The following is a 12,076-nucleotide window of genomic DNA, read 5'->3' on the forward strand; positions in this document are numbered from 1 at the left end:
TGCAGATGCTGTGATGGTATTGTCTGTGTAAGGTAATAGCTTCATTTACCAGAATACAGGATTGTAGTTTAGGGTTAAACATCATTTTGGCAACCTGCAGGTTTAATGACAAGCTGAGTAGAAATGAGCTGCTAAGAAATTAGGCATCATTTGTTTATGGACTGAACCTGCTCCAGGGCATTGTTGTGGGGGAGACTTTTACATTGACGTTAAAGGAAGCAGAGAGGTATGAATTTACAGTAAAACAACTAAGTAATGACACCCTGGGAACAGGTCCCACACAGTTCCAATAATTGGTGGGATGTGTAGAATGCACTAAATGATACATATTTGAATATTTAGTGTCAGTCCAGGTATGAACTTCATGACCAATTTAAGGAATACATTTAAATGTATTTAAAGAGGAATTATCTATTTTCAGCTACATTAACTGCTACAGTAGCTGTGAACCGCTATTTGACTGCCCAATATTTGAGATTGTTATTCCAGTGTGTGACAGGATGCTGTGACATTATATATTAAAAAGAATGACACTTTTTTGTATTGGTTTCCTTCAAAAGCAAAGCTTTGTGTTCATAGAGCGAACTTTGCTAGTGTTTGTAAGGGTCGTCTGGGGTAAACCTCACTTGTCCAGCTACTGTAGCTCATTAAAGATTCACTGCATTCTTGGTTTACATGTAGATGGTTTACATGTAGGTACAAAATCTCTAAACATGTTCAGGACCAGGTCTACTCTCCTGGTGCACTCTCCTGGTGCACTCTCTCCTATTATCTTCCCACAGTAAGGAGCTCCTATAAACCTTTGGGGTCACCCATCACTTAAAGGGGTGACAGCAATATAGCGTCACCCCTTTGTAACAAGTTGCAAAGCATGCAAATGACAGCAAATGACAATAGTTTTTGGAAATATAATGTAATAAACAAAAAACAATGTGGAGCCATTTTTATTTTGGTTGGATGAATACATCATCAGTAAGATGTCTGTTTATTACATGCATTTGTATGTTTCTAAAAGACGTGTACCCCAGTTAAAAGTGAATTGGATTGGGCCTTAAGTCTTGATACCCAAACACATGTATAAAATAGGATTGTGTATGAATTATTTAGGTAGTGTAAATGGGGTATTATGGTGGAAAGTATTGGTTGTTTTTTCCCTGATTGCTATAATTTAGATCAATTACATTGGTCAAGGCATTTAACAGGCAGGAAATGAAGCAATTAAATCAGCACGGGGCTGCTGTTAGGTAGAGTCTGCATAGTGTGGGATCCGGTAAGAACCAGTTTGATTGTCATTTCTTCTTAATTATATGTAAAGTCTACTCAAAGCTGTGGTTGGCCTCTTAAGGTGGAAGCATCTAAATGAACTGAGCAGCTGCCTGGCTGTGGGGTGCCCTTGGGCAAGATTGGAATTCCAGCCCACTTTTACATTATTGTTGCCTACCAACAAGCCAAATGTCACTGGAGGGCTTTTCAGGCCACATACAAAATCATGCTCTGAGATATTTTGATACCAACATAAAACTGTCTTTGGATTCATTGTAACAAAGTTAGACACTCACACTAGTCCTGCATACAATCCTAGGTTTCAGACCTACCTTCATTTAGGTTAAAACCCAGAACTGGGTGCAGGACAAGTCTGCATTTATAACCTTGCCATAGAGTTTATGTATATTTATTATATTATACAAGTTTATCATGGTTATTTTGCAATGTAATTTTACATTATTTCCCCATGCTTTATGCATTTACGATACTTTACCATGGTTAATAGTTTTTCCAGTGTGTTATCATTTGTGATTTGCCTCCTTGTCATTTGCTGTACTTTGCTTTACTTTTTATGGTATAGTGCAGTAAACGTTATAAATGTATTGTATTCACGTTTGTTAAGTAGATGATTAGTATTGTAAAATATATATAGGTCTCCTTTATCCTTTGACATTGAACTCTGAACCTGTGTTCTGGGGAGCTCCAGGTTATATCAAGGTCTTGGGGTCTCTTTAGTTCCAGTTTGGCAGTCCAGTGTGGTATAATTTGCTCTGTATTTGGGTGACCAGTTGCCTGACAGCTTTTCAAATGCCCTGGTGCATTCCACAGTCTCCTGGTCTAGTCAGTAAACTGAGAAGGTTAAGAGTTTGCCAGATATATTGGTCATTTTTTATCAGTTCATCTTATGCTGTATAAGATTTCATGTTTTTTTATTATGTTATTCTTTCTTTTCATGGGCTTGCTCATCATCACACCCCATTTCTGATCGGCAACCCCCTACCCCCCAACTATTCAGTTGTGTACTTTTCTCAAGCAAGAGACTGGGTTTACTGGCTGCTTTGAAATTGAGTGGGTGAAAAACAAATTATATTGCACTCGCTTCACCTCAAACTCAAACTCTCTAAATCTGACCTCCTGTTCTTTCCCTCCTCCCCCTCCTCTGATCTCTCATCTCCGTTCCTCTGGAATCTACCACACTCTCTCCCTCCTCCTAAGCTAAGAACCTTGGAGTCACCCTGGACCCCTGCCTCTCTTATTCCCAGCACATCTCCACTCTGAAAAACACCTTGAAAAACTCTATTACTACTAGAAGAAATGCCCAGGATTGTATTCATTTTGCTTACTGTCTCCATTAATTAAACAAGAATTGAATGTATCATACTCATGGGACATGTGTGTATTTTTGCAACATAGTAATTATACATTTTGAAATGACAAGATTTGGTGCCGGACTGCACAGTCAGATTTACATTGATTTTAGGCAGACAAGACTTCCAGAGAAGACTGGTTCCGGATTGTAGAGGGTACCACATCATTCATTTCAATAGGGATTTGGTTTGGTCGGGACCCAAAAAGTATGCTGAATTTCAGAATGCCGATTTGTGGAGAGTCTGGATTAGACAAGTTTTATTGATTTGAAACAGTAACTTGGCCTGTTTTACCATGCTTGTATACTATGTTTATACTATGCAGTAAAGGCTGGTTTCACAGACCCTGATTAGCACTTGGACTACTTTACCAAATATAACATCGGGCAGTCCCCCCATCAGTGCGAATCGGGGTCTGTGAAACCAGTCGTTAATGTGTAAAATCTCAATAGTAATCCTTTATAAGAGAACAGGCAAAAACCCAGCAGACACACCCATTGATGTTAATGTTGACGTTGGCTTGGATGTGAACACTGGTTTTGGAGCACACATCCCTAACCTGCTGAGCTGAATTAGTTTGTATGTCATCCGGCACAGGCTGGGCATGCAGAGTCTTGTCGTCTTGTCTCACACACACATTTTTAAAAAGGTGAAGTGCGGATGGGATGATCTCTGCTCTGTAGAAACACACACCTTTTGGTCTTAGACCATCTGAAAGATTTTGGGGGAAATAAATCACAGAACAAAGGGTTAGATTTCCAAGGCTTTCATTTCAGCTCGTAACGCTTCAAAGTTAGAAATGTACAACTCCAAGTTTAAAGGCCGATACAGTTCTGCTCACTACCTGTGCTTTCTGTAATTTTGTTCATGCTGTGTAACAGTTTAACTCTTTACTTTATGTTGCATATTGTATGAGGTTCACCTCGAGCTGAATTAATATTAGAGCAGTTGTATGTAGATACGCCACTGTTAAGATAATTAAAATATAGCCCAATGTCTTCTACCATCCTTGTCTATTTTAAAATATATGTTTCTTTCCCAGTTTTCCAGGTCATTGTCATGTGGAAAGCTGTTGACGGAAAGAGAAAAAAAAAAAACAAGATATTTTATTTAGTAATTCAAGTGTTAGAGAACATCCTGCAAAAGTTTACTAGAAACATGTTGTCTGTATGATAGTGTTGTATTTGCAATCATTTTGTCAACCCTTTTGCATTTTTTAATTACACATCATGGGTCATAATTTACTTGAGAGCATTCACAGTATATCCAAATCACGCTCCCTTTTGCAACAACGCTGGTTTTCTGTTCCCACAATACACCACTCACCAATCCAAACATCAGCATTACTGCAAGAGAGAGCATGAGCTGGATACGCTGTGACCATTAGAAGAAAAATTCCTAGTTTATTTACCCATAATGTGTGAATAAAAAATAACCAAAATGTGTTTCTTGTTACCACTGCAGGGGGTTCAGTAACACTTTCAGTACCACAGCAAGGGGAGCGATGTGTTTGTGTAAATCTGCTATTGTTGCTGTTCATGTCTCAAAACCTGTTTCAGAGGCTGACTTCATATTTTCAATGTAAAGGAAACGTCTGCCCTCACTTTAAACTGTGGCCTAATATCGCTGCATGGTTTACGAATGATTAAAGGCTTTGAGATTTTGAGATATTTTATGTATTCTATAATTGTCTAGTTCAATTTTAATTTCTATTGTACCTGTTCTTTCAGTCTTTTTCTCTATACAATAATAAGCCTCACATTTCCTTAGACAGAGCATTCTCTGCTTTTACTGATACAATGCAACACAAAGGTCATTTTCAAAGCTGCTGCTGTGTAAGCTGGTGGTCCACAGATACTACTTAAAAACACATTAAGAATCAAAAAGCATATTCCATTGTATTTTTTATTTATTTTGTTTATTTATCAGACGCCTTTATCCAAGGCGACTTACAGAGACTAGGGTGTGTGAACTATGCATCAGCTGCATAGTCACTTACAATTAAGTCTCACCCGAAAGACGGAGCACAAGGAGGTTAAGTGACTTGCTCAGGGTCACACAATGAGGCAGTGGCTGAGGTGGGATTTGAACCGGGGACCTCCTAATTACAAGCCCTTTTCTTTAACCACTGGACCACACAGTAGTACCATAAAGTGTCATGTCCATCTGCTGGTCTACCATGTTCATGTGTAAATTAAAATCATGTCAGGATTTGGAAGCACCTCTGTGCTCAGGTGTTATACAGAAATGCTAGTTATGTTTACCAGAAATGTGCAGTAACATTTTTGTAAGACCATAAGCATCATAAAGACAATAATTGAAGCCAATTTCAGACTGCTTTCTTTTCTTTTCTTTTCCTAGAGGGTGTTTTTGAGATGCTCGCCTACTTGTCAACAGGTAAGATCTTTTTTTTAAAATTTTTTAAATCTAAATTAAAAAGGTAATAAGGACTGGTTTTGAGTTTTATTTGCTATTTGTTCCAGGTCATTAGTAGTAGTTATTGGGAAACTTTGTTTTTCAGGAATGATACACACCCTTTGTACTTACGCATATTATAATTTCCACCACCTCCCCTACTCCCACATTGCAGCAAGAGGGTGGGTATCGTTTGCCAATTTGTCCTGTTTTCTTCTCCTTCTGACTTACATGTTTGCTTTTTGTTATATCAGCTTGATTTTAGAGACAAGATTGGCAAGCCATACCCTGAAGCATGACGGTTTTGACAGCGGTCCAAATTAATCAAAAGTTTTTTTGCTGTTGGCGCCAGCATTAAACTCCAGCAGGATTCTGAATGGGCAGGTTTTCTACTCTCCTTTAGGATACACTTGATTACTTTCGATGGTGATTGATTTTGTTATTTAAAAATGAAGTGTTCCTGGTCTGTGCATAATGGGGTTAACTACCTTTATTACAACAACTGTATAATTCCGTCAAACTGGGGCAGCATTGCAATAGTTTCACCTCAAATACTATGTAACACGCACTGTGGGATATTAGGGCAGATTGCACTGAACAGAATGGTGAACATGCAGATTGCTTTGGCCTGCAAGGTATGCAAGTGGACTTGTTGAACCTGAGGCTCTCTATCTGTGATGTTTCAGATCTTTACTTTCAGATTCTTCCTTCCTAAAGCTCCATTGTGTGGTACCCGTATTGTAAATCAAATCTCTACAATGTGCAAACTCAAAGGAAATCATCCTTATCTGCTTGAGTCATACATCGACATGCTGTTTGACATTCTGTAAATAAAAGAAATCAACTGAGAATTCCTCTTCCTTAAAGACTACAAGCTCTGTACCGCCTGTTCCTTGTGTGTCAGGATAGGTGAAACAGGGACATCAAGGAAAGGGTTTATTCTGTTGTCCTTAAAAAGCTTAGTATTTAAGGGTTAAATACAATTCTGGTTTTAGGTTTTAGCACCAATTTTAGTGTCCTAACTGCTTTTCACTTTGTCTCTGAAGACACAAAGCTGTAGAACAGCTCTCCATGCTTCAGTCCCCTAGGCCAGGGGTTCACAAACTTTCTTAGCTTGATTTGTCATCTTGACTGAGGACCCCACCTAATGAATCCACAGAAACATTACATTTGTCCTCGCAAAGGTCAACCTTTTTTATTGTATAATGGTACTACAGTTAGGCAGTACCATTATACGTGTACATTAGAGCTGACATCAGGTAGTAAGTTTGAGGTATTATTCAAACAACCTCAAGATCTTAACAGCAGTGTTCATGTAAAATAATTGCTCCCCCCCTTTATGTTCTGTGGACTTCAGAAACCATATTGTTGCCTAGACCAAACTAGTCCCCTGTTCAAAATTCCACCTAACACATCTCAGGCCAGATTTCCAGTCCTGTTGAAAACTGTACAAAACTAGTACCAAAGAACTCAGTAATATGATTCAATAAGGTCTCTCAAGCAGGCTCATCTTGTTTCATCACTATACCCGATTTACAATAGTAACGTGTAATTATCTCCTTTCGACTTGGATTAAAAAAAGACTGGATTCAAATCTTGGGCCCATTGTACAGTACCACACTGCTTATATGAAAGCATTTTTCATGTTATATTTATATACAGAAATTTGTATTTGAATAATACAAAAAAATATCAGATTTCAGTTGTGCTTGGTCCATAGGTATTATGCAAAATAATATTTTTTACTTTTTAATCTTAAGGGTAGAAGGGCTACATTTAATTGTTTTTTTTTTCAATATCAGCATACTATTTATCCTGATTCTAATAATAGTTTTTATAACACATTGTGCTTTTTTCAGCTATATAAAATCATTAGGTTGTATTATCTGACAAAGCAATTATCCTACATAAACCCAGCCTGATTATCATTTTGTGATTACAGTTATTTATTAAAATATAGGGATTTAGGTTGTATACTTGGCATTTGATACATAAGGACCTGCCCAACCAATCACACTGAATTGCAGGTTTGATTGTTAAGCTGAACTAAGATCCTGTCAGTTTGGGGATAAAACAGGAACAGCTGTCCAAAAGAGTACCAATTATTTATTTTATTTGTAACAGACAAGGGGGAGGAAAGGCATAAAGCAAACCAGCAACCCTGTGAGTGTACAATTGTTTACAAATGTACATCAACCTGGCAAAATACAGAGTTATAGGACACCGAATGACTGTGTGTAAGGAAATATCAGCATGACTATAAGTGGTGTGATATAACACAGAGACTAGTAGTCCTACACCAATGTTATATTATATATATATATATATATATATATATATTGTTAACATACGTTCAAATCCAGCTATATTCCTTTTCTGTTCATGACCAACCTTTGTTTAGTTGAGTGTGATGTTTATTAAAAAGAGGAAAGTATGATGAAGAGAATACCATTTGGCACAGGTAGGTGTCAGATTGTGATGTCACTGCTTTGACTTGACTTTGCAGCTGAATGGAATTAAGTGGGTGCTGTGTATGATTTTTTAAAGCAGGTGACGTCAACCACACTGATATTGATAATAAAGCACAGTAAAAACTGAACATGATACAGGTTTTGTGATTTTGCACATGTAAAACATCTAAAAGCTGTATGCATACACGTTATGGTGTTCTGTATGCAATATTGTGCTACAATACTAAACTGCGCAGCAACTAACTTTCATGTGAACCTTGTAATCTTATGATTTTATTTGAAAATGAGTGGAGAGAAAATCTGCTTGATAAATTTGATAAACCAAAGTGATATGCCCGATTGACTCACATTATATTATGGCCAGGACATTCCAATATGATGATATGCAGGTTTAATCATACATGGAATCCCTTTCCACTTTTGACCCATCCAAGACCAGCTACTTCATATGAAAACAACACCTTCTCTGCAAAGCCTGTGGCAGCTTGTCAAGATGTTTGTTTAATCTCCCGCTAGAGATGCCATCTTGATAGTGATGACTTTCCTGCAGACTAAATGGAAATCCTTTTGGTCAAAGTGCAGATTCTTATTGATAAGCAACAGAACATACTTCAGCTGTGAATGGCCGGGCCAGCTGAAATTCAAACCAGTTCTGTCAGTTATACACATCTTTCTCTGCAGTATCTCAGACTGAAGACCTTTTTGGACCGTATACCATTCTTGTGTACCCAGAACCTCTGACATTCACTGGCTCTAAACACCAGAGAGGCTTTCCTAGTTGAGTTTGAGCTCCTTGTAATTACATGATTAATAATCTGCTTTGAACACTTCAGAAGCGGCTCAATTTTAATCTTTTTTAAAAAAAATGTATTGTTCAGTTTACCCAGTTTTTCCCAGGTTTAGGCAGTGCATCTACTGTATATGCGTTGTGCTTTACCAAACAGTATGCCTCTTCTCCATTGCTATGTTTCCCATGATGTACACTGAAAAGGCACTAACCTACAGTTTCTCAGTTTTACCTTTACCATGATTTACTGTGTCAGGCCAAACCCTACAGTACCTAGGTTGCCCATGATTTTTGGTCCTGTCCAGTGTTTACAGTACGGTCACTGTAATATATGTATTTCTACTTGACACTCTAGACACATGCATTTTCACAAGCCTGATAAGGGTATACAGTATATATGAAGGTTCTTTCATTTTTGTTATTCAGCCTTGATTCCACTGACTCTAAACTATACATCAGGTACCCCAGAGTGTATCTCTGTCCCTTTCCACCTTTCCCCTTTCCCACTGTAGTACCCCCTGGGGGAAGGCGTGTCAAACTTTCTAGGGGGTCACGGTGAGCGTTCTAATGATACAGTAATTATAGTTGTAATAAAAAAAGGTTGAGAACCCCTCATCTAGAGGATAAAAGAAGTACTTTGTTTGCTGTAAGTGTCTGGTAATAGTACGTGTTATTTCTTAGATCATCTAGAGCAGTGGTTGGCAATTAAATTTGATGGCGGGCCAAATGACCCGCGGGCAGCTGCAGAGCGGGCCACTTGCAATACTCCTCGCCTATACAGACGTGCTCAAATTTGTTGGTACCCCTCCACAAAAAACGAAGAATGCACAATTTTCTCTGAAATAACTTGAAACTGACAAAAATAATTGGCATCCACCATTGTTTATTCCATATTTAATAGAAATCAGACTTTGCTTTTGATTTTTTATTCAACATAATATTGTAAATAATAAAACAAATGAAAATGGCATGGACAAAAATGATGGGACCGCTAACCTAATATTTTGTTGCACAACCTTTAGAGGCAATCACTGCAATCAAATGTTTTCTGTAGCTCTCAATGAGACGTCTGCACCTGTTAACAGGTAGTTTGGCCCACTCTTCCTGAGCAAACTGCTCCAGCTGTCTCAGGTTTGATGGGTGCCTTCTCCAGACTGCACGTTTCAGCTCTTTCCATAGATGTTCGATAGGATTCAGATCAGGACTCATAGAAGGCCACTTCAGAATAGTCCAATGTTTTGTTCTTATCCATTCATGGGTGCTTTTAGCTGTGTGTTTTGGGTCATTATCCTGTTGGAGGACCCATGACCTGCGACTGAGACAGAGCTTTCTGACACTGGGCAGTACGTTTCGCTCCAGAATGCCTTGATAGTCTTGAGATTTCATTGTGCCCTGCACAGATTCAAGGCACCCTGTGCCAGGCGCAGCAAAGCAGCCCCAAAACATAACTGAGCCTCCTCCATGTTTCACTGTAGGTATGGTGTTCTTTTATTTGAAAGCTTCATTTTTTCGTCTGTGAACATAGAGCTGATGTGACTTGCCAAAAAGCTCCAGTTTTGACTCATCTGTCCAAAGGACATTCTCCCAGAAGGATTGTGGCTTGTCAATATGCATTTTAGCAAATTCCAGTCTGGCTTTTTTATGTTTTTCTGTCAAAAGTGGAGTCCTCTTGGGTCTTCTTCCATGGAGCCCACTTTCGCTCAAAAAGCGACGGATGGTGCGATCAGAAACTGACGTACCTCACCTTGGAGTTCAGCTTGTATCTCTTTGGCAGTTATCCTTGGTTCTTTTTCTACCATTCGCACTATCCTTCTGTTCAATCTGGGGTCGATTTTCCTCTTGCGGCCGCGCCCAGGGAGGTTGCCTACAGTTCCATGGACCTTAAACTTCTTCATAATATTTGCAACTGTTGTCACAGGAACATCAAGCTGCTTGGAGGTGGTCTTGTAGCCTTTACCTTTACCATGCTTGTCTATTATTTTCTTTCTGATCTCCTCAGACAACTCTCTCCTTGCTTTCTCTGGTCCATGTTCAGTGTGGTGCACACAATGATACCAAACAGCACAGTGACTACTTTTCTCCATTTAAATAGGCTGAATGACTGATTACATGTGAAGATTGCATGTGTGATACTAATTAAAGAAACCAATTAGTTTGAAATATCACTAAAATCCAATTATTTATTATCTTTTCTAAGGGGTACCAACAAATGTGTCCAGGCCATTTTAGAATATCTTTGTAGAATAAGCAATAATTCATCTCTTTTCACAGCTTCTTTGCTTTATTCTATGACATACCAAAGGCCTGCAAGTATACATGATAAAATAGCTTTTAATTTCATCACTTTTCAGGAGGAATGAAGCATTATTTCAATGAGCTGTAAGGGTACCAACAAATTTGAGCACGTCTGTATATGTACAGATAACTACCGTTGGCTCTGTTTGTGCTCTCCATGTTCGAATCTACTTATGTGAAGCGGCTTATTCCACAATTAATGCAATATTAAAAACAGATGCACGAAACAGGCTGACACAAGAATCTTTGGAGGACTGCCTATGTATCGCTGTCACGTCTATCACACCTGGTGTTCTAAAGCTGATCATTAAATGTGTCATAACGCAATGAAGCATTTAAAAAAAATGTATGCTGCTTTTGAATTGTGTTTTATGTTATTCTGCGTTCCTGTCTATCATATGAGGATTCCAGTATCATAGCGAGGCATAAATGCATCATCACAATCAGCAAGTACTGTACTTTGGAATCGATATTGCAAAACACTTAATTTTCTGCAAGAAATATATGAAGGTCATACAGAGAATCCACCGTGACAGCCCCCTTGCGGTAATATTAAAATAAAGTTCCACTCTCGCTCAACCCTTGATACAGCCCTGTCAGGAGGCATCCCTGTCCACGGGCCGGATTTGGCCCGCCATTTGCCAACCACTAATCTAGAGTGTTGCAGTGGGACAGGTTAATGGTTGCAATCTGATAGAGTTAAGGCATTGTTCTGAAATCTTTATTGGAGTCACAGGGGTGTTTTAAACTTTTAAAAAGTCACCAGGATGTGATGATGGAAACAGAAAATGATACAAAGTGAATCTAAACAAGAAGAAGAATACTAAAAGATAAGTCTGATGTTCCCTACCCATACCAAGTTTCCCATCAAGGAAACTCAGAGAGCTTTGCTCCTGGAAGCAATCTTTTCCCCCTATTTAGTTATCTTTTGGCAAGATCCAGTGTTGCCTTTGAGGCATTGTTGTAACTGGAAAGCATCAAAGCTGAAATGACCATCTAACAAACTGTCTGCTCATGTACTGTGCATCGTCAAACTTTGTAATGGGTAAAGCTACTTGGATTCTAAAAATGGAGGGCTTTTCTTGATTAGAAAGCAGTGGAAACCATTTGAAAAATGTAAATAAAACAATATATGCGATGAGTGTTGAAGGTGTTTGAATTGTTTTATATTTATGAAACTCTTCTATAGGAGACAGCTGTTAAAAAAAAAAAACTGAGAACAGTCCAGAACAGTTTCTTACATATCAAAACTGTATTGCAATCATAGAAATAGCCTTTTTTTTTTAGTTAAGGCGGTGAAGTTTGTGCACTTTTGGATACGGAAATGGCTGGTAACCAAGCTCCAGTTGTACCTCTATCGAAGCCTGTCAGATCTGCTTTATACAGAAAATACTGATAATACCTATACCTTCCTTGTGAAATAAATTTATAAGCAATACAGTGTTATTCCTTCTGGATAGCCGATTGTTCTGTTG

General features: G+C 38.4%; 1 protein-coding gene across 3 annotated transcripts in view; it reads left to right on the top strand.

Moving 5' to 3' along the window:
* LOC117423322 (rho guanine nucleotide exchange factor 4-like) overlaps positions 1-12,076 on the top strand; it is a 165,505-nt gene that overhangs the window by 6,184 nt on the left and 147,245 nt on the right. For all 3 annotated transcript variants that reach the window (XM_058990110.1, XM_058990114.1, XM_034038875.3), the window contains exon 2: positions 4,995-5,030. In XM_058990110.1, coding sequence (XP_058846093.1) covers positions 4,995-5,030 — 36 coding nt within the window. The remainder of the gene's footprint in view (positions 1-4,994; positions 5,031-12,076) is intronic.

Source organism: Acipenser ruthenus, chromosome 17 (assembly GCF_902713425.1).
Source record: "Acipenser ruthenus chromosome 17, fAciRut3.2 maternal haplotype, whole genome shotgun sequence".
In the NCBI taxonomy this organism is placed as follows: Eukaryota; Metazoa; Chordata; class Actinopteri; order Acipenseriformes; family Acipenseridae; genus Acipenser; species Acipenser ruthenus.